This window comes from Budorcas taxicolor, chromosome 11 (genome assembly GCF_023091745.1).
Source record: "Budorcas taxicolor isolate Tak-1 chromosome 11, Takin1.1, whole genome shotgun sequence".
Taxonomy (NCBI): domain Eukaryota; kingdom Metazoa; phylum Chordata; class Mammalia; order Artiodactyla; family Bovidae; genus Budorcas; species Budorcas taxicolor.
In genome coordinates this window covers 100,244,132-100,268,659 of record NC_068920.1, presented here as the reverse complement: position 1 = coordinate 100,268,659, position 24,528 = coordinate 100,244,132, and the positions used below count along the sequence as shown (strand labels likewise).

Here is a 24,528-nt window from a genome sequence, read left to right as displayed (position 1 = left end):
TATGTTAGTAGAGAGAAGATGTAAATATATACACTCTTCTCAGCATCTTGAATCTGGAGTGTTGATGTCTTTAGAAAGTCAAAGTCTGCATGGACTTTGATGGGTTATATTAGCCTAATTTCTACACTATCGGAAGAGAGAATGGGAGGCGTGGTGGGAGGTACAGCCACTATTTGGTTACAAATGATCTGAAAGGTGTACATATCACTTCTGCTTGTAGTACATTGGCCAAAATTTAATGATATGCTTATACCCAGGGGCAGCTGGAAAGGTTACTAGCTGGATGGAGTGTACCCAGCCAAAACTTGGTTTAGCTGGGAGTGGAGGCAGGGATCCTATTACCAAACGAAAGCAGCTGAGAATAAATACTAGAGGACACTTGCCAATCTAGGTCACATGTATTTAATATGATGATCACATTTAGTTTTCTCCATTTTCCTCAAAGTAGAATCAATGTGGGTAAAGTGTTTCATTTTAAGTGACCTTGCTGAGATTAACCTGAAATTGTTATTTTTTAAAATTTGAATTATGTTTTACAGTTCAGTGGAATTAACCTTATAATCCTTTTGATTCAGGGCAATACTTTGAGCATGAACCTGTTTTTCTCTAATGTATTATTTCTACATCTTAAACTTTGTGGCACAATAATCTTTTGTTCCTGTGATTGCAAACGAAAGACTAGAACTTTAGTTTATTTCTGTCTTACTTAATAGACATTCTATAATTTTGAACTGTTGATGCCGAGCAGCAGTGAGGAGTAGGAAAGGTACTAGTTGGTGATTTAGTTTTTCCTTCTGTCTCCATGTTCCTTCTTGCTTTCTCTATGTGTTTATATTTATCATGCTTCTAAACAATTTAGGGTTTATAATGAAAAGCAATAGGCTTTTTCCACACCACTTCCCATCCCTGGTCTTATTCTTTGAGATACTCTGAAATGTTCATGTTTATAAGTAACTTCTATATTTTAAAAAAATATGCCTTTATTCAGTATTACTTGATTTATCAGAATTACATACTGATTAATTACTGTAACAAAAATAAACTTAGTTCATATACTACCTTCTCTCTCCCTTCATCACTATTCTTTTACTCTTCTATTAGCTTTACTATTTCTTAAACTTCTTACATGTCTGCTTAAAGATGGTATCTCTTACTCTCAAATTAGTAATTACAAAATTTAATGTTTCTAATCTTCGCTCCTCATATGTTCCCCTTTCTACTTCTCAGTTTTTGTCGTCTCTCTTTTAAATTGCAATGATCAAGTATATTTACATTCATTTCCGTAACTATAATTAAGTCTGCTAGCTTTGTCTATTGCTGAATTCTAAAAATTGTAATTAGTAAGCAGTTTAATTTTTTATGACTACATAAATATTTTTCACTGAAAAGCTAATGGTAGAGCAATTACCATTTTTAACATAGCTTTATTGTTTATAATTTAGTTTAAAATTTCCTCTTCCCATTTTGGTTTTTTATATTTTTAAAAAATTTCCTTAATTTTCCCCCACATATAAGCAATACCCTCTATTCTGTAGACTTTCTGTTCTGGCCAGCCAGCTCCCTTCTAGAGTCTTATTTTCCTGTCTTCTGATCTGTTTTGTCAGTCAGTGCACTTCTGACCACTTTATATTTTTATAAAGTTTGTTGAAAATTTGCTTTGGTTGGTGCTTTTTGTAACTGTGAGTTTATGTATGTCTCTTTGAAATTCCATTTTTTGTATATGAGTAGAGAAGATGTAAATATATACATTCTTCTCAACATCTTGAATCTGGAGTGTTGATGTCCTCAAAGACTCAGATGCCCGTGTATCTAACCCTGACAGTCATATTGATAAAACATGTGATAAAGTCCTATGTTCTACATTTTGGAGGGGAGGGGAATTTGTGATGTTTATAGATAAAGCTGAAAGAAAATATGATTATCTATATAAATTCATTGATACTTTTATGTAAGTAGACATTTCTAGAATAATTTTAGCTTCATTTGTTTTCTATGACCTAGAGTTTTCATAGATTATGATAAATTTTTTTCTGTCAATAAGGATTGTTCTGTTCTACTTTTTATTCTGTTATTCAAAATATGTATTTTCAGTTTGAGATCTTTTCATTACAGACAGTATTGCACAGTTTTATTGCCCAGAATTTCTTGAAATTGACCTATTTTACTATTATATCTGGCCAGTGACTTAACAGCACAGAGTGTTAAAAAAAAAAAAAAAATGATTCTTGGGTTAGGAGGCTAATGTTAGTGTTGAACTCTAATAGGTTTTGCCATCAGTCTGGATGATAAGTAGTACAATACTCTTAGGCTACTTTTTATCTTTACAAGAGAATGGTATTGTAAAAATGTCAAAAAAAATATCCACATGCCCAGTTCACCAGTAAATATACTGCTAAATTTGATCCTTTTTGGCAGTAGCTAATGCTACTCAAGGGACTGTATTTTTACAGAATGACATATTTCAAAGGGTATCGGTTTCCATTTGAGAAAATTCATGCATTTAGAGCAACTTAAAGCCAAAACAATTGTGCTTGTGCTATATGTTTAAAATATTAGTCATCTTGAATACATGCTCAGGTTAAATGTCAGAAGCTATATATTGCACAACAAGAAAATTTATTGTTGGGAGACCAGGCAGTACCTGTGCTTATACAGCACTTTCCTGAGAGGATCAATTTGAGTATATGAACTAATATTAGCCAGGTGTTTGTACAGTAACATTATTGATAATAAAGGAGAAGTTCATCAAGGAGAAAAACAAATAAAGTAAGCATAAAAGTCTCATACTGTATAAAACTAGAGAAATGGATCAAAGAGTTTGACAGGAAGTTTAATGTGTACATAAGTAGAGTCTGACAGGAACATGCTGTGTGTGCCAAAGGTTCCAGTGATGGAAAACCGAAACACAGCGCTCACTGACCACAGCATGAGCCTTGACACACGCTGTAAATAATCCGGAGATCTATGACTGCATTAGGCACTGGGCTGCTGTATTAACGGCAGTAAATCTATAGCAGCATAATGGGATGGCATGCAGAAATTCCTCTGATTAATTTTTGTAATGGATTAATAGGAATATAGCAAATATTTTCAATTCCTACCATCCCCCAACCTCTTCCTCCCCCCAGCCTCACCCTCCCCATTGTGATCTTTTTTTATTTCCTTCTACTCACCAGGCTTGTGTATGTGGATCCTTGCTTTAGTACCATCAAGTTAAAAGCAGATGTTTCTGGTAGAGAGCATCTAATCACTGTCAAGTTGAAGGCGAAGGTATGTGCTTCGTTAGACTGTTACTTTGACCAGGAAATACCTTGTGAAGTGAATTCTGAAAATGTTTTCAGTGTGAACAAGTGCTAGTTGCTTCTAAACTATATATATATGACCCCTAAATAAATTATTTTGGAATGCCTCTGATTTATTCATTAAGTTTCCCAAAGCCTAGATATATTTTCATGTCACTGTTTTAGTTCAGATTTGATCAAATAAGGCTTGGCAGCTTCAAAGTTATGTTATGTTATGTTATGTTTGTAACATCCTATGTAGAAAAGAATTGGAAGTTTCTGCTATTCCAAGTTCTACTGAAGAAGTCTTTGTCTTCAACTTTTATTTTTTTATGAATTACCTTTGTTCTTATTTCTGACTTCCCACCACACCCCAAACACAGACCCATATATATGGATACTTTTTATTTTCTTGGCTGAAATTTTTTTACTTCTGGTTTTAAAAATTTTGCAGAGGTTATATACCTCTATTTATAGAGCCCTTACAGGCTAGTGATCTATAACTACTAATTTTATTTGCATAATGTGTAGCTATTTTGTCATTTTTTAATTATACATTGTGAATTTTGAGAAATAAGTAGAACAAGCAAGTTCAGGATATTAACCATATACTTAGTAATCACTGGAGAAACATTAGAATTTGAGAAAACCAGGTCATCTAACTTTTTTTTGTTCTTCCAAGTCATCAATCAGCTCTATTTCAGAAGATTATAGTGATGAAAAGATCAATTGTGTTTGTCCTTTTTAAAAATGTGTCTGGCATTTAAGCTTTTCATGAGAATTAATATATAAAGCTGTGCTGGGGTGACACAGAAAAGTTGATATCTTATAGTGCCTCTATATCAGACAAATTAAGAAACGACTCATTCTTCTCTTACACACCGAATGTTTATAGTTCTAAGATACATATGTGGTAAGTTTTGAGAAAATATTAGTGGGATATAAATATTAACTGTAAAATAAGTTACATGAATATTTTTATTAAATGAAAATGAAAACACTTACTTTCCTTTTTAATTAAAAAAAGTTTTTTTTTAAAATCGAGGAGAAATCTGCCTTTATCCTTCCAAAGGTCACATACTGCCAGTGGCAAGGTTCTGTCAGTTTCTTCAGAGTTTTATTTGTTTTTATTTTTTTTAATATTCTAGTATTTGGTACATTGATAAAAATTGCTGCTATGAAGACCAAAATGAAGAATTTAAAATACATCCTATCCTGATTCTATTTTTTTTGATAGCCTCATTTCTTGCCATCTTTTCTCCTAACTGAGAGAGAATGATTTAAATCTACATTGCCTGTAACTACATCTATAAGATTTTATTATTAATTTTAATTAATGATATTTTTGATAGTATTCAGAGGGAGGATGTGTAGCCTGTAGAATGGTCCATCCTTTCTGCTTTTTCTTAAAATTTTTCAAAGTAGATAAAGGTGGCCCTTTTAATATTCCTCTGGAGAGTATTTTCAGGTGTGAATTTTTGCAGCACCAATAGTTATAAAGCACTATTATGTATGCCCTGGCAAGAAAAAAGAGAAAGCTTTGAGTTTTTAAGAAATTAGGAAGAAAAATAATCTGCATTAAAAAAAAAAAGGCAGAAACTAAATGAATCTTATATTGGTAGGACTTATTAGTCTTAAATTGTCCATTTAGTTCAATTTTCATAGAGACCAAAGTTGTCTTTCAGGTGTGGTAATTTCTTTCTTAAGAATATTTGGGATTGTCAGTTAAAAACAGTGAGAGCTAAAACTTAACATGTTAAAGGATCCTTAATACAATGCAAAATCTTAATCCAAACTGAATTTTATAGGGCTAGGCTTATTTTTTTGACAAACCTTGCAACATGACTATTTTTGTAAATACACAAACCTCTGTTTCTTTTATCTGATACTTTTTGATATCTAGTAATGTGTTTGTTTTTATTCTTGAATACAACTCTACCAGTTCTGGCCCTCTGCCTCACTGTTTCCAGAAACCTACAAAGAATATAATATGAATTCTGTCCAGACTTGCTCTATGAAAAGTGAACATATAATCAGAAAGAAAGGCCATAAGGAAATCAGTTGAATTTTGGTATTTTTATAAGTGTATTTTTAATGCAGTATTTACAGTTCATCCTAAACCATAGTCTTTTCTTTAAAAAAGAGGTAGCCCAGAGCTTCCTTAGCTTTGGTCAAAATCAGAACTGTTTGAAAAACAAATCATAGATGTTTCTGAGACTGGGTACTTTGATGACTATTTTTATAATCTGCTGCAATTTTATGTATTATTCTGCCAGGGAGTCCAGTCATGAATTGAGTTGGGTTAAATTTTTCCTTAGGAACGTAGGAGTCTAATAAATGTTGTTTGTTATGAAAGTATATACTCAATATTATATAATTATATTCTTATAGTTATTAATTTGATTGAATTGTTTCAAGTGAGACTTGAAAAACTGTATTAATTACCATACCTATTTTTCAGTTTCTTTATGTGGAGCTTTAGTTATTATTGTCAACTAGATTTGTCAAGTAAAACTTTGACAATCTCTAGTGGCTTGAAAAATACTTTGTTATATACATTATAGTTAGTATTACTCAATGGACCATGAGTTTGAGTAAGCTTTGAGAGACTGAAGGAGAGGGAATCCTGGTGTTTTGTAGTCCATGGGGTTGCAAAGAGTCAGACATGACTGAGCAACTGATAACAACAATACAGACAACTCCAAAAATGAGTATCTAGGGATGATACTGCATGAGTCAAGTTAAATCATCCAGAATTATATAAATTTGTGCCTTTTAGGTTTGATACAGTTATATAATATTTATTATATAAACAGAATTGATCTTGAATGTGAATATAATACAATATTTATACATCGACTCAGTAAAGCCAACTATTTATAGAGCAGTCTAATTTACTGTATACATATTTGTATGTTTGCATAAATGTACCTAAATATATATCTGGATGTTATCTCAGATATGTGGAATCATATTTATTTTAACCTGCTTTTTGTTTAACTCCTTGTGGATCTCTTTTTTGTTTAATTCCTTGTGGCTTTCTTTATCAGTACATATGTGCCATTTAGTACCCTGAGCCCTGTTTGAATGTAGGATCATAATTCTCTTTTAACATAATGTGCCATATATACTTAATGATTTCCAAAGTTACAGGTACTTTACTGGGTTTATCTATTCTGTATACAGTAAACATTAAATTCTTAGGCTTCCCTGGTAGCTCAGAAGGTAAAGCGTCTGCCTGCAATGCAGGAGACTTGGGTTCAATCCCTGGGTCAGGAAGATCCCCTGAAGAAGGAAATGGCAACCCACTCCAGTACTCTTGCCTGGAAAATCCCTTAGACAGAGAAGCCTGGTAGACTACAGTCCATGAGATCGCAAAGAGTCGGGCATGACTGAGCGACTTCACTTTCACTTTAAGTTCTTAACCTTAATTGATGATTGCTTAGAGAGTTCATATTGTTCATTGTCAGCCAAATAGACAAATAGCAGCAACTCAAGGTAAACTAAATGTTCCATTTTTGACCCAAGGAGGTTTTAAGTTTGTATTTTTTTTTTTCCAGAAAATTCACATTTTAGAGGGAAAAGAGATTTTACAATACTTTTGGTTGTGTTCTATTATTTTTACATATGAAACAGGCAGAGAAGTTAAATGACTTGTCCAAGGTCAGGAGTTAATTAGCGGAACCATAAACCAAAGAAAGCGAAGATCTCTGCCTGCATTTACTTTGAGATAATCACATGACTTGTAAAAATTGCATGCAAATTGGTTTTCTAGTGATTGCAGCAGTTATAATCGGAAGAACATCATCTAATAGTTTGAATTGTCTGAAGTAGGGCTTCTTCTATAATCTCAGCCAGATCTTCCTTTCTTCCCCTGGAAGTTAGAGCATAGTTACATGTTTATATGGTTTCCTTGTATTTACCTTTGTGATATCAGTTCTGCATAGCCAGATTCCATTAGGCAGAGTGTACAATGACAGGTTTATTTTTAGCCAGCCTGTTATAATTAAATGTTAATTCTTTTTTAAGCATTGATTTCAAATAGGCTGATGTTTATAACAAATACTGTTGTGATACTTTTTTGTGTCCTTTTGCTATGCAGAGAAGTAGTTAAAAATAAAAGGTTGAAAAAAGTGAAAGTCTAAAACTTAGGTTATTTTGTCAAATGAGAGAAAGGAGTTTTCCTAAAATGGGTTTTCTTTTTAGTAAATTTAGCTTTTTAAAGAAAAGAAGTGAGCATTTAAAAAAATTACATGTGACTTTTAAGAATCCAAACTGAATCTTAGAGAAATCATATAATAGAATTCTCTAATAACAAAATTGATTTTAAGGAAGCTATCTTTTGTCTTTGTTAACTTAGAATTGTGGTTAGTCCTTTGGCTGTCACTTCTTATATAAAACTATTGAGGGGTTAATTTTCTGTTTATCAACAATGAAAAAATTTTTCTTAAAACTAATATTTTGTTTTTGCTTAATAAACCAGAGGCATTTATTTCATTGTTTATTAGTCTTCTCGCTAAAATTAAATGCTTTGTTGTGGAAAATAATTGATAACTATATGTGTTCATTTTGTGCATTTCTTGATTCTTTTAACAAGTGTTGCCTCTTTAAGTAGTGACTGAGGCTGTTTGAGGTTAAATTTTAGACTGAAAAGAAATGAAATTATCAACCATTTTGATTTGTCATTTTACAGATAAAGAAACTGAGATTCAGTGCGGTTTGCCCCTCAAATCACATTAGCAGCTGCCCAGAAACTGACTTAATTCATTACTACTGATTGGTTTGGCATCCCCAAATCACTACACTTTGTACCTCTTGAGCTTGTTGACTGTTTGTCAGCTCTTCACACCTTTATAATACTAGAACCAAAATATATATAATACCTTTGCATTTATAGAAATACTTTTCCTAATATATTCAGTTTTTCTAAAATATTTATGTGAAATTGTCACAGTGAAACAAAAATGACCCTAATTTTACGCTTTTTTGTAGTACCCTGCAGAATCACCAGATTGTGTTGTGGATTTTCCTGTTCCATTTTCTGTTTCCTGGACACCACAGGTAAATTCTTAAATTTAAGCAGCTAAAAAGCATTTTAAGTGGCCATTATAAAGTGGTCTTTTCAGTTTTGTTTAAACATTTATTTATAAACAGGATTTTGAGAGTGTTGCTTTCATATTTCCTAGCAGTTGATGTCCATTCTCCCTGCCCTCTGACTGTCTGCCCGCCTCCTTCCTCATCCTCCAAACACACCCACACAGACACCCCATTCAGCCTTTAGATCTTTATGCTTCATTTTAAATAAACATGAAAAAGCTCTGTTGACAGAAATTGTCCTTTAATTTTAAATCCTAAGGAGCTCTGTTATAAAGCAGTGAGCAGTAGGTTAAAAATTGGGTGAAATTTTTCAGACATAATATCAGAGAATCTTTTTCAGAGGAGAATGAGTTATGACTGAAAATATAAATCCTGCCATTTCTATTCAGTTTTTATTGTTTTAAAGTATTTGTCCTTAGTTTGTCCTTGAACTTATACTATATTCTTTTTGCATATGCTTTGGAATATTCTTATTTTGATTATTTCTCCTGCTCCTGTCAGTTTAATTTCTCAGTACATTGGTGATATCTAACAAGTTGATGTATTTAGGAGTGCACTGTAAATTGTACCATTATGTAGATAAAATGTGGTATGATTATCAATAGTTCTGTCATCAACATTGACATGTGTGACTTTTAAAGATCTGGCAGGATGGTGGTTAGGTTCAAAGAGAAATCTAATGACAGGTAATCTAATGTCTCACCAAGTAAATCGATACCAATATGAAGAGAATCTTTCTATTCTTATGCAAAGTGAAAAAAATTCCTACTGACATTTAACAAATACTCTCTGAGGAGAGGCTACCCTTATTTTTGTTATGAAATTTTGGTAGGTTCAAGTGAAAATTTATGCTATTTAAATTCTAACATACAGAGTAAAGTAATCGTCTTGTTAGTTAAAAAAAAAAAAAGCCTAACAGCATTTACATTGTTGTATGAGGTTTCAAATATTAAATTATACCATCTACATTTAAAATATATTTTTGTCATTTTCTTCTTTAAAAACAAAACAATCTCCCTCCTTCCAATGGAAATCAAGAAAACACAGCAAAATATAGGTGATGAAAAACACTATGATTTGCTTTTGGTATTGTGATATGTGTTATAAACACATAAGATATACTGTGTGTTTTTTTTTTTAAAGAATTGGAATTGTACATAAATTGAATAGTTTCAGTTTGCCTCTATAAATTTTATGTATTATGTGAGATCGTGAGATAACATTGTGCCTAGATTGTACTACTCTTTCCATATGTTATCTCTAGATTATAATTTAATATTTATCAAAATCCCAAGGTTGAAGAATATGTTTTTGATTAATTTCCTAGTTTTTTTTTAACATGTTTAATCATGCAAGTTTTCCCCAGACTTTAATCTGCGAAGAAGTTCACATCTCCACAAAAGGACTGTTAGCAGTTACCTTATCCTGCCATTTAACAAAATTAGTTTGTGACTCTAACATTACAAAATCTTAAGAGCAATTTCTTCTAAATTTTGTGTCCCTACTTAACACCAGCTAAGTGCCTTGCACAAATAAGCATGGAATAAGTGTTTATAATATTAATTCAAATCCAGATTTAGATTTAATTGTGTCGTATGTCAGGTTTTCTATTTTGTGTTAGTTCTAAGAATACAGAATTAGTAGTAACTGGAATTGCATTTTTTTTTAAATTAAAAGAACATATTAACATTCTTAGTATAGTACAGATAAAAATTTAGACATCATTTTAACCACAACTCAAATGTTTAATATTTATCACATTTGTTTCAGATATATTTTTGTCTCTTTTAGGAATAAAATGTTCTGGGGCTTAAAATTTTACTTTTTCTTCTCTCCTTTCCTTTCTTTCCTTCTGTCTCTTTCTAGAGGAACATCTTTTCCTGGAATTGATGTGTATGCTATCCATGCGTACTCTTTTGCTACATTTGTTTATGCCATATTCTATAGTATTTTCAGTCTTTTTCAAACGACATTGTTTCTGAGATTTACCCATGATCTGTGCCTGTATAGTACATTTTAAATGCTTTATATCATTTCATTATATGAATCCACCAGTTAGTTTATTCAGTGTCCTAATGATATGGTTGGTCACAATTTCTTGCACAATTTCTTACTAAACAGTGCTGCTATAAACATCTTTCTATGTTTCCTTTTATACATGTGAGACTTTTAAAATGGTTTATGCTTTGAAGTGAAAATGCTGGATTGTAAGGAGTATACTCTTTGAGATTACTAAACATTGCCAAGTTATTTTCCCAAATTGGTTGTGTAGCTTTATACTCCTACCCAGCAATGCGTAGTAATTTCTACTTTCCCACACCCTTTCTGTGTCATTCTGATTTTACTCTGATCTTAACTGCTCAAGAACTGATACTCTTTATCGTTGTGTTTATAATCTTTGCCTACTTATATTTTTGTTTTTTATTATAAGCATTTCTTACATACTTTGGATACGAATTATGTACTGGTTATATGGGATATAAGTGCCTTATCCCTGTGGCATGCTTTTTAACTTTGATATATTTTGTCAAGCAGAAGTTTAATATTCAGTGTGGTCACATTTATCAGTCTCTTCATTGTGATTTCTGCTTTATGTGTCTTGAATGAGAAAATTTTTTGTATCTTGTTTTTAAAAGATATTCATTGAAAGTTTATTGTAAAAGTTACACTTTTTTCATATTTAAATATGAGATAGGAATTATATTTACACTTGCCTTTTTTTATATGCTTATAGAATTTGGATGTATCTTCATTTGTGGAGGTCTGAGGTGATTTTATTTTTCTTTTCCATGTACTACTAAAATTGTCCATTGTTAGAGTTTAGCTGTTCATTGTTACGGATTTTGCTGCTATTTCCAGATGAACTCTTGAGTGTTTTAGCATGATAAAAGTGTTGGCAATATTAGTTTATGTTTTGAAAGTGTGAAGCAACATCAAACTTCTTTGCTGTGTGTGATTTTTTTCATTCACCTATTGGAAACAGTTCTGCTTGTGAGAATTACTGTCTTTTTCCTTTTTTAAAACAATTTTTAAACAGTTGTGGTTATTAAAGAATTGTAGTATTGTAGTCTTACAGCAAACTTACATTTAAAAGATTGTAAACAGGTGCCAGATATTTGATTTTTAAAAATTCCATCTCCTTTTTGTACATTTCCTATTTGGATTCAGTGTTTCTGGACTTTAAACTTAGAAGATCTTTATTTTCCTTTTTTTCTGTAAAATAATAGGCATGACTTTGTGGCATCCATATTAAAAGTGGGTAATTTTCCTTATGGTCCCTGTCTTCCTGCTGGGTTGGTAATGTTTTGATGTATTTTTCTTTTGCTCTGATGAGAGGTCTGCTGCTGCTGCTCTGACATATTCATTTGGATGAATAATTATAACTTGCACAATGTCAAGCTGAAGATGGTAGGGTTTTGTGCGTCATGACAAGCCTAGTAGCCAGTGCAGGTGTCTCACAGCATGATCAGCAACAGCCAGTGTATTCTGGCTCCGAGGAGGCATTTAGAGTGGTAAGAAATGAGCACCAAGGGCAAGGCTGCTGCTTCTACTGCTGCCGTGCTATGTGCCAAAGAAACACAAAGTGCTTCTCAAAGACAAGTGACTGCACACCTCTTTTCACATATTTACTTTGTTTACCCAGTCAGTTTTCTTTTATAGATTTCAGCATAGGAATGTAAGAGCATGTCATGATTTTTATCTTATTCTACTTCCCAACATCACAAACGCTCTAAAATGTATCTAATTTGCTGCCCTTTGGACTTGTATATCTAGATCATATATATGAATAATGTAGACTGATGAGACCATAGGATGCTCTAATGTACGATTTTACATGCATTGACAGTAGTGATTCTGTAAAAATAAAATACCTTTCTCCAGGTCACTGATCAACCCAAAATAGATGCTAAAGTTGTACCCTTACCTGTAAATATGCCATTAAGTGTAGGCTTCAGTTAACTAGCCTCGTCATGTTGACTAGAATTTTCAGAGATTGGATATGATATAGTAAACAGTGGTCATTATATTTTTTTATCATGTAAATCTCATATTCTTGGGAGTAATGCCATGAATATAAGAAGAGCAAAACTAATGATAAAGCCTGTGGCTGATAATCTGATGGTGAATGAAGAAACTGTAATTAAAGGAAAACAGTCCTATTACATAGCAGTGAGCATGATCCATTAGTTAGAGCAACAGACTAGCAGTTGGGTATCCTTGGTTCTGTGTACAGTTCAGCCATTGACTTAATTGTATAATCTCAAACAAATCACAAGGCTGCTCTTTGCCTTAGTTCGTATGTATATGGAAATAATGAACTTTTTCTAAGAGATCTTAATAAAATAAATTTGGTTTAAAACAAATAGAATGGTAGATGGAGAAAATGCTCAGTATCATACTGTATGGACCCTAAGGATATTCTGCTTTTTTGATCTACTGGATTATCTTTCTTTCCATTTTTTCTCTGCTGTCCTTGTTGGAGAACTCATAGAACTGGATTTTTGTTCAGTCTTTAATTGGTTAATTAAATATACTTTTGGTTTCTTGGCCATCTTATTGTTGCTACAGTGGTATGGATAAAAAGACATCAAAGGAATCATAACAAAGAAACTTAGTTCATTATTGAGACTATGTGATGTGATTGACCTGTGTGATATGGTATCCTATTGAACTCAGTAACTTACTAACTGCTTCTCTTTGTTTTTTTTAAATAACATGTATTTTTAAAGTACCCCTACATTGATTCTTTAAAACAGAGAGAAAATAAAAGCAAGCAAAATTAAAAAAATGTGAAATCACCTTTAATACCTTCATTTATGGAGTTGGGATGTCACTGGTTAATCTGAACTTGTGCTTATCACTTAACAAAATATTTCTTTTTTTTTGAAATATTATTTATAATGCTATGCATTTATTATTCCAGATAATCTTTAGGATAATTTAGTTTTTAGTTATAATTGGGTTTACATTTATCCATCCAATTAAGAACTAATATATTCACAGTCTAGGAACTGATTATCTCTACGTTTCTTTAGGTCCCCCAGTTAAGTAGCTATAGTTTCTTAATCCACATCTTATACATTTTTGTTGAGTTTATTCCTAATTATAACATAGTTTTTGTTGCTATTGCGATTTGGTCTTTTTTTAAAATCACGTTTTCTAGTTTGTAATATGGGCCAGCTATTGATTTTTTTAAAAGTGTATACTCTAATAAAAGTTGTATATGAACATAGTTTAAAGAGTTAGATTTACAAGGGTTTTTTTTTTTGTTGCTGTTGTTTGTTTTCTTTTCAGACAAAACAGCATGACCTAGCATCCTTCCCATCTTTTTCTCCCTCTCCAGGGCCAACCACTTTTAATTGTTAGCTGATCTTTTGGTGTTATAATGTAATATGCATTATTACATGCTCTTGTAATTATACTACCTTTTGTTTGTTGGTTTGGTTTGGCCATTATCTGTTAACTTCCCACTGTAGATAATGAGGAATTTGCTATTTCATTTTGCTATTTCTTCTGCCTTTCCCCCACTCCAAACACATATGAATACTTCCTGTGTTTTTTCTTTTCAGATAGTTATCTTGTAATTTTGACTATCAATATTCTGTTTACATTATTATGGTGAGCATATACGTATACTATGCAGAGATAAACCATGTAGTTAATTAGTATTCAATATTATTTTTCCTTTGTTGCCCCAGTTTTTGCTACCACCTAGAGTTAACAGTTGTCTATTTCATTTTCTTAGTTTTCTGTGTATTTAAAACTCATTCAATCCACAATTTTCCATCAGTTGTCTAAATCTACTCTTAATTATCTAGATGGGGTTTTGTATTAGCTTTACTTTCTGGTAAATTTCATCAACGTTTTCTGGTAACCTTCCTTTTGAGTTTTATTTTTTTTTTTAATACTGTCATGTTAATTTCTAAGAGTTTACTTCATTGATATATCTTCTTTTGTCCCTAGAGATACTAATAATATATATCTTTTTTTCCCACCTGAATAGTTTCTGTTTCCTTGAGTTGCTTTTTCTTATCATCTTTGGTTATTTGCTCATGATTAAAAGTCAGCTGTTATAAACTATTTGAAGGCTCTGAGTACATGACTGGGGGCTTGTCAATTGTGAACCTCATTGTAGAGTCACCTGAATAGATCTCAGAATAGATTACCCCAGATGTCAATATTTTAGGTCTTTTTGATTGATTGGTCAGATTTGTTGAGAAGACTCTTTTATTTAGCCTTCTGCCTACAAGTTACTGAGCAAACAGAAAATGCTCCCTTATGGCAAGAGTGGACCAACACTGCTGGGCAAGAAACAGCAGTCTAGATTAGTAACAGTTAACCCTCTTTCAATATACATTTATATTATGTTGTATAATTGTATATATAAACACACCCACATCCATATATGACAAGTTAAGTGGTATCTCTCTCTTTGTATGTTGAACTACATATACTCTAAAGACAATATTTCCATTTATATGCAATAGTCAGGAAGTATTCTGGTGCTGAAAAATAAAATAGAGATGATTAATACAAAACAAACATCAGTCTCACCAGGCTCTCTGGTTATGGTAGATGACTATATATACATTGTAACATAAGTAACAAACTAACATAACATATAACAAGTAACATATATATATATTGTAACAATATTTCTCAACAGAAATATTGAGAAATACTGTTTGGTCTTACAGTGTGCCGGTTAATGTATTACGAATACTTGGACTATAGTTTGGAGGAAACCAATAAAATATTCTTATATAGCAAGTGTCCTAGGTAAAAGAATATATATAAGTATCAGTCTCCAAGTGGCTTCTTAATATTGTGATTTATATTTTAAAATGCTTTTGGATAAAAAGGATTGTCAGTAAAGCAATTTTATTTCAACACAAACACAATTTATTAACATTCTCTACCTCATGTTTTGTCAATGTCAGGGACTCTAGAAAATTAATATACAATGTCTATTTGTACTTTTTTTTTTAATCCAAGGGCTATTTTAAAATATTTGAATATTGGTATATATATGTGTGTGTGTGTTTTAAGCCATCTGTTTGGAAGAACAGATACCCGTATTGAAAATAAAGTTCCAGTAGACAGAAGACAGAAATGATAATTCAAATATAAAAGATGCTAATTCAAGTATGATCTGCTAGAATCACTGATTAATACTCTCAGCTATATATACTTACTTTCTTCCTCTTTTTGTGCTAAAAAAAATAAGTTGAATATGAGAAGCCAAACTAACTTAGCAGATGGATATAATGAAGCAAACCAGAATTTTGGAGTTGGTAGATAGCAGAGGCAATGGAACAGTATTTTTTTATTTTTTTAAAGTGATGTTCCTGTTAGCATGTAGCTCCCTGGCTCTGGTTGTGAAGGTAACATTGATAGCCAGCAACACACACATTTTATTAGTCTTGACCTTCTCTGAAAGCAAAGATCTTTGTGAACATTTATTTCCTTATTTTGTTGTTTTTAGTGTGAATAATAACAATTAGATATAGTCAACTTTTTGATGAGGGTAGAGTAGAACCCTTTTGTGGTATGTCCTACCTAGAACAAAAAGCTAGACTAATTTGCTTTTTTCTGATTGGCTTAATTTTTTTTATTATGTAGAACTTTATTTTAATACCAAGTAAAGGAAGTTAAAAACAGTTAACATGGAATATTAGAAATGTATTTGAACCAAATACTAAGGGTCTTAAGTAGCATTGTACAAGACGTGGTTTTTCTCAGAGTTAACAATCTGAGGGATATAAATGGATAAACAGCCACAGGGGCTTGTTCATCAGTCAGGCTCAGGCTGCCATGGTATCATAGGCCTATCCTGGCATTCTTAGCATCTTTATTATTTTTTAAAATTGTGATAAGATAGACAAAATTTACTATCTTAACCATTTTTACAGGTGCAGTTCAGTGGTATTAAATACATTCATCAAGTTTTTGGTTACCTTTACTACCATTCATCTCCAGAACTCTTTTCAGATCTTGTAAAACTGAAACACTATACCCATTAAAACAGTAACTCCCCTTCTCTTCACCAGTGTCTAGCAGCCACCATTCTCGTTTCTAACTCTATAGTTTGACTATGCTAAGTACCTTACATAAGTGGAATCATGCAGCATTTGTCCTTTTTGACTGGCTTATTTCACTGAGCATAATATACTGAAGTTTCATACAAGTTGTAGCATATGTCAGAATTTGCTTCCTTTTTAAGATCAAAAATATGTCATTACATGTATAATACGACATTTTGTTTATCCCTTCCTCCATTGATGGACTTAAATTGCTTTCACGTTTTAGCTCATGGGAATAATGCTGCAGGTGAACATGGATGTGCATATATAGCTCTATGAGTTCCCACTTTTAATTGGTAATTAAATTACCAATAATTAATTGGTAATTTTATCTTTAATTTTTTGAGAAACTGCTATACTGCTTTCCAGAGCTCCTGTACCATTTTACATTCCTACAACAGTGTACAAGAGTTTCAGTTTCTCCATATCCTCCTAAACACTTATTTTCTTTTAATGAGTGTGAGTGAAGTGATCTTATTACAGTTTTGACTTGCATTTCCCTAAGAGATATTGAGTGTCTTTTCATGTACTTATTGGCCATTTCTGTATCTTCTTTGGATACATGTCTTAGTCCTTTGCCCAGTTTAAAATAAGTTGTTTTTGTTGTTGAGTTTTAAGAGTTCTCTATATATTATAGATATTTATCCTTTATCACATACATGATTTGCAAATGTTTCTCCCATTCTGTGCGTTGCCTTTTTACTCTGTTGCTGCTGTCTTCTGATGCACAAAATTTTTAAATTTTCATCAAGTCTAACTTTTCCTGTTGTTGCCAGTGCCCTTGGTGCTATACTGAAGAAACCATTGCCCGATCCAGTGTCATAGAGCTTCTGCCCTGTGTTTTTTCTGAGAGTTTTATACTTAAACAGCTCTTATAGCTATGTCTCTGATCCATTTTAAGTTACTTTTTGTATATGGTACTAGATAAGGGGCCAACTTAATTATTTTCCATATTGATATCCAGTTTTTCTAGCTCCATTAGTTGAAAAGATTGTTCTTTTCTCATTGAATGGTCTTGACACTTTGTCAGAAATGATTTGATCATGTCTTTGAGTGTATGTTTCTAGGCTCTCTATTCTGTTCCATTTGTATTTTATCTGTCTGTATGCTAGTACCACATTGTTTTGATTCCTGTAGCTTTATAGGAAGTTTTGAAATCAGAAAATGTGATTTCCACTTTGTCCTTTCCACTTTTTTCCTCCATGTTTGTTATTCTTTTTCAAGATTGTATGGCTATACAGGGTCTCTTAAGATTCTGTGAGTTTTAAGATGGGGTTTTCTGTTTGTGCCCCCAAAAAATGTCATTGGGATTTTGATAAGGATTGCATTGTCTTCCAGTTCATGAATGTGGGTTGAGATTCCTTTTATTGATGTCTTCTGTTAATTTTTATCAGGAGTGATATAACCATTTGTGTTTTCATTTTATGTCCTTAACCTTCATGGTTAAGTTAATTACTAAGGCTTTTTTTCTTTTGTTTTGCTTTTTGATGATATTGTAAACGGAATTGTTTTCTTAATTTCTTTTTTGGGTTGTTTATTGTTGCTGTTTGGAAATGTAATTAGTGGTCAAAGAGGTATCCTGGCCCTTTGCTGAATTAACTTCTTAGTTGTAATAATTTGGGGGGTGGTATTTAGGATTTTTTGTCTGTAAGTTTATATCATCTGCAAGCAGGGATAATTTTACTTCTTCCTTTCTTATTTGGATGCTTTAATTTCTTTTTCTTGTCTAATTGATCTAGCTAGAACTTCCAGTACTGTGTTGAATAGAAGTGTTGAAAGTAGGTATCCTTGCTTTGTTCCTGATCTTAGAGGAAAAGCTTTCAGTCTTTGAGCATTGAGTATGATGTTTGCTGTTCCTTTTTATTATATGGCTTTTATTTTGTTGTAGTAACTTTCTTTGATCTTTGTTGAGTTTTTATCATGAGAAGGTGTTAAATATTGTCAAATGTTTTTCTCTGGGTCAGTTCAGATGATTAAATGGATTTTTTTTCATTCCATTAGTATAGTGTTTTACATTTTATTGATTTACATATTTTGAGCCATTTTTGTATTCCAGGAGTAAATCCCACCTGACCTCTGTGTGTAATATTTTTAATATGCTGCTAAATTTGGTATTTAGTTGAGGATTTGTCTTTTATCAGTATTCAAAACGGATCATGGTTTTTAGTTTTCTTGGGGCTTTAGTATCAGTAAAGATAGCCTCACTCAATATGCCAGCAAATTTGGAAAACTCAGCAGTGGCCACAGGACTGGAAAAGGTAAGTTTTCATTCCAATCCCAAAGAAAGGCAATGCCAAAGAATGCTCAAACTACTGCATAATTGGACTCATCTCACACGCTAGTAAAGTAATGCTCAAAATTCTCCAAGCCAGGCTTCAGCAATATGTGAACTGTGAACTTCCAGATAGATGTTCAAGCTGGTTTTAGAAAAGGCAGAAGAAACAGAGATCAAATTAAATTGCCAACATCTGCTGGACCTCAAAAAAGCAAGAGAGTTCCAGAAAAACATCTATTTCTGTTTTATTGACTATGCCAAAGCCTTTGACTGTGTGGATCACAAGAAACTGTGGAAAATTCTCAAAGAGATTGGAATAACAGACCACCTGACCTGCCTCTTAAATCTGTATGCAGGTAAGGAAGCAACAGTTAGAACTGGACATGGAACAACAGACTGGTTCCAAATAGGAAAAGGAGTATGTCAAGGCTGCATATTGTCACCCTGCTTATTTAACTTATATGCAGAGTACATCATGAGAAACGCTGGGCTGGAAGAAGCACAAGCTGGAATCAAGATTGCTGGGAGAAATATCAATAACCTCAGATATGCAGATGACACCACCCTTATGGCAGAAAGTGAAGAGGAACTAAAAAGCCTCTTGATGAAAGTGAAAGAGGAGTTGGCTTAAAGCTCAACCTTCAGAAAACGAAGATCATGGCATCTGGTCCCATCACTTCATAGCAAATAGATGGGGAAACAATGGAAACAGTGTCAGACTTTATTTTTTTGGGCTCCAAAATCAGTGCAGATGGTGATTGCAGTCATGAAATTAAAAGATGCTTACTCCTTGGAAGGAAAGTTATGACCAACCTAGACAGCATATTCAAAAGCAGAGACATTACTTTGCCAACAAGGTCCATCTAGTCAAGGCTATGGTTTTTCCAGTGGTCATGTATGGATGTGAGAGTAGAACTGTGAAGAAAGCTAAGCACCGAAGAATTGATGCTTTTGAACTGTGGTGTTGGAGAAGACTCTTGATAGTCTCTTGGACTGCGATGAGATCCAACCAGTCCATTCTAAAGGAGGTCAGTCCTGGGTGTTCATTGAAGGACTGATGCGAAAGCTGAAACTCCAATACTTTGGCCACCCCATGCAAAGAGTTGACTCATTGGAAAAGACCCTGATGCTGGGAGGGATTGGGGGCCGGAGGAGAAGGGGACGACAGAGGATGAGATGGCTGGATGGCATCACTGACTCGATGGACATGAGTTTGAGTAAACTCTGGGAGTTGGTGATGGACAGGAGGCCTGGCGTGCTGTGATTCATGGGGTCGCAAAGAGTCGGACACGACTGAGCGACTGATTTGACTGACTGAACCTCTTTCAGTCAGTCAGTCAGTTCAGTCGCTCAGTCGTTTCTGACTCTTTGCGACCCCAAGAATCACAGCACGCCAGGCCTCCCTGTCCATTACCATCTCCCGGAGTTCACTCAAACTCATGTCCATAGCCTCCTTATACTTACCTAAAAATTAGTTAGGAAGTATTTTACCCTTATCAATTTTTTTTGAGAAGTCTGAGAAGTATTGGTGGTTGTGGTAGTTGTTCAGTCAGTAAGTCATGTCCAACTCTTTGCGACCCCAGGGACTGCAGCACTCAAGGCTTCCCTGTCTTTCACTATCTTCCAGAGTTTGGTCAAATTATGTCCACTGAGTCGGTGATGCCACCTAACCATCTCATCTTCTGTCACCCTCTTCTTCCCCCCATTCTCAATCTTTCCGAGGACCAGGGTCTTTTCGAGTGAGTCAGTTCTTTGCATCAGGTGGTCGAAAGTATTAGAGCTTTAGCATCAGTCCTTCCAATGAATATTCAGGGTTGATTTCCTTTGGGATTGACTGGTTAGATCTCCTTACTGTCCACGGGAGTCTCAAGAGTCTTTTCTAGCACCACATTTTGAAAGCATCAGTCTCTGGCACTCAGCCTTATGGTCCAATTCTCACATAAGTACATGACTACTAGAAAAACCATAGCTTTGACTATATGGACCTTTGTCAGAAGAGTGATGTATTTGCTTTTTAATATGCTGTCTAACTCTGTCATACGTTTCCTTCCAAAGAGCAACGTCTTCTGCAGTCACTGTCCACAGTGATTTTGGAGCCCAAGAAAATGAAATCTGTTATTGTGTCCACTTTTCCCCCTTCTATCTGCCATGAAGTGATAGGACTGGATGCCATGGTCTTAGTTTTTTGAATGTTGAGTTTTAAGCAAGCTTTTTCACTCTCCTCTTTTCACCCTCATCAAGAGGCTCTTTAGTTCCTCCTTGCTTTCTGCCATTAGAGTGGTATCATCTACATATCTGAAGTTGATGATATTTTGTTAGGTTGTTTAAAATGTTTGGTGTAATTCATCGATGACACTATCAAGTCCAGAACTTCTCTGCTGAGATCTTTTGAATACTGATTCAGTCTCCTCACTCCTCATTATTCTATTCAGATTCTCTGTTTATTTGTGGTTTAGTCTTCCGTTTTATGTTTCTAGGAATTTATTCATCAAGGCTATGCAATATGTTGGTATATAATTTTTCATGAAATTTTTTCATAAAATTTCATGAAATTTTTCTTTTATAATTTTTCTTTTATAAATCCTGTTTTTGTAGAATGGTAGTAATATCCCTACTGATATTTGATTCTAATAATTTGAATTCTCTTTTTTTCTTAGTCAATTTATCTAAAATTTTAAAAGAATCAACCTTTGGTTTCATTGTTTTTCTCTGTTGTCTTTTTATGCTTTATTTTACTTATCTCCTCTCTAATCCTTTCTTTCTGCTAGCTTTGATTTTAGTTTGGTTCTTTAGTTGTAAAATTAGGTTGTTGATGGTGTTGTTTTTTAATGTATGTATTTATAACTATAAATATCCTCTTTACTACTTTTGCTACATTCTGTAAGTTTTAAATGCTGTGTTTTCATTTTTTGTCTCTTAAATTTTTTCTAATTGGGCTTCCCTAGGTTGGCTCAGTGGTAAAGAATCTGCCAGCCAATTCAGGAGACGTGGGTTCGATCCCTGGGTTGGGAAAATCTCCTCCAGAAGGAAATAGCAACCCACTCCAGTATTCCTGCCTGGGCAATTCCACAGACAGAGAAGCCTGGTGGGCTACAGCCCATAGGTCTAAACAACAACAATCAATTTTCTGATTACACTTTGATCTCTTATTTTATCTTTATTAAGAGTATGTTGTTCAATTTCCATGAATTTGTGGGTTTTCCAGTTTTCTATTACTGATTTATAACTACATTCAGTTGTGGTTGGAAAAGATACTTTATATGGTGTCTGTCTTTTCAGTGGTATTCATATGTATTTTATAGCCTGAAACATGTTCTGGAAAATATTCCATGTGCATTTGGGAAATATGTACTTTTGTTACTGTGTGGAGTATTCAATATATGTCTGTTAGATCGTGTTGGTTTCTTGTGTTGCTCAAGTACTCTCTTTCCTTATCTTTCTGGTTGTTCTGTTATTGAGAGCAGGGTATGGATGTCACCCAAATATTATTGTACAACTATTTCTCTTCAGTTCTATTAATTTTTGTTTCATGTTTTGATGGCTGTTATGAGCTGCATGAAACTTTGTAATTCTTATAAATTTGTGCTGAATAATACCTTTTATTAATATATAATGTTCTTCTTTGTTTCTTATAATCTATTTTGATTTTAAGTCTGTTTTGTCTCATATTAGTATAGCCACTCCTGTTCTCTTTCGGTGATTGTTTACATGGAATATCTTTTTTCATTCTTTCAGTTTCAGCTGATTTGTGTCTGTGGATCTAAAGTGAGAATGTTATTGATAGCATGTAGTTGTATACCCACCCTGCCAATATGTCTTTTGATTAGAGGGTTCAATCCATTTACATTTATAGTTTAATACTGATAAGGAGGCACTTAATCTGTCATTTTGCTTTAGAGTTCAATTGATTTTTTTGGAGGTTAAACATTTAAATTCCTTCTGTCATATATTGTCCTGGATATTCTATAGTTATTTCCTCTATGGTTACTGTTAGGATTACATTTAACATATTGAAGTTATAATCCAGCGTAATTTATATACCAGCTTAACTTCAGTGAGTCAACTCTTCGCATGAGGTGGCCAAAGTACTGGAGTTTCAGCTTTAGCATCAGTCCTTCCACAGAAATCCCAGGGCTGATCGCCTTCAGAATGGATTGGTTGGATCTCCTTGCAGTCCAAGGGACTCTCAAGAGTCTTCTCCAACACCACAGTTCAAAAGCATCAATTCTTCGGTGCTCAGCCTTCTTCACAGTCCAACTCTCACATCCATACATGACCACAGGAAAAACCATAGCCTTGTCTAGACGGACCTTAGTCGACAAAGTAATGTCTCTGCTTTTGAATATGCTATCTAGGTTGGTCATAACTTTTCTTCCAAGGAGTAAGCGTCTTTTAATTTCATGGCTGCAGTCACCATCTGCAGTGATTTTGGAGCCCCCCAAAATAAAGTCTGACACTGTTTCCACTGTTTCCCCATCTATTTCCCATGAAGTGATGATAATAATACTAGCTTTTATTATTTGCCTCATGTATTTACCTTTACTGAGATCTTTAAATCTTCATAGGGCTTCATGTTACTGTCTAGTGTCCTTTGATTTCAACTTATAAGACTTTTTTTTTAATAACATTCCTTAAAGGACAATGGCACCCCACTCCAGCACTCTTGCCTGGAAAATCTCATGGACGGAGGAGCCTGGTGGGCCGCAGTCCATGGGGTCGGTAAGAGTTGGACAGAACTGAGCGACTTCACTTTCACTTTTCACTTTCATGCATTGGAGAAGGAAATGGCAACCCACTCCAGTATTCTTGCCTGGAGAATCCCAGGGACAGGGGCGCCTCATGGGCTGCCGTCTATGGGGTCGCACAGAGTCAGACACGACTGAAGCGACTTAGCAGCAAAGGACAGGTCTAAATGGTAGCAGACTCCTTTTGTGTATCTGGGAATGGCTTCATTTCTCACTACATTGATGGATAATTTTGCCAGCTTTAGGATTTTTTGTGACTTAAAAAAAAATCTTAGCACTTTGAATATATCACCCCCTGTTTTCTGGTCATCAAATTTCTGATGAGAAATCTACTGATAGCTTTTGAGACTCCCTTGTATGTGATGAGTCACATCTCAATCTCTTTGAAGGCTCTCTGTCTTTTGAAAGCTTGATTTTAATGTGTCTTTTGTGGATCTCTTGGAGTTCATTGAGCTTCTTTGATGTGTATATTTATGTATTTCACCAAATTTGGGGATATTTTAGTCATTATTTCTTCAAATATTCTTTCTGCCATTTTCTTTTCTTCTGGGATCCCACAATCCATATATTGGTTAACTTGATGGTGGTGTAGTTTCTTAAACTGTGTGCACTTTTCTTCGATCTTTTCTCTTCCTACTTCTCAGACATAGTTAACTTCTGTTGTCCTGTCTTTATGTTCACAGATTTTTTTTTGCCTGTTCAAACTCATCTTTGAATTCTCTTAGTGAATTTTTCATTTTTAGTTATTGTTATTTTCATGTTTTTTCAAGGTTTTCTTTTTCTGTATTTTCTATACATTGTTATCTTGACTTTCTCTACAATTTACTTTAAAGTGTATGTATCAGTTGTTTCAAATTTTTTTGTCTAGTAGAGATACTCTCAGGTCTATTTTTGGGAGCTGTTTGTTTTTTCTGTTAATTTATGTTTTTCTTTTGAGTCAGGGCTATACTTTGTTTTTGATGCCCTGTGGTTTTGTTGTTCTTGAAAACTGGAAATTTAAATCATATAATGTGGTAACTATAGAAATTGGATTGTCCCCTATCCCC

General features: G+C 33.6%; 1 protein-coding gene across 1 annotated transcript in view; it reads left to right on the top strand.

The window, feature by feature from the left end:
* The window catches only part of FANCL (FA complementation group L), an 88,883-nt gene that overhangs the window by 47,203 nt on the left and 17,152 nt on the right, over window positions 1-24,528 (top strand). Inside the window, exons 6-7 of the mRNA XM_052649271.1 lie at window positions 3,177-3,270; window positions 8,274-8,342. Of these exons, the coding sequence (XP_052505231.1) occupies window positions 3,177-3,270; window positions 8,274-8,342 (163 nt within the window). The remainder of the gene's footprint in view (window positions 1-3,176; window positions 3,271-8,273; window positions 8,343-24,528) is intronic.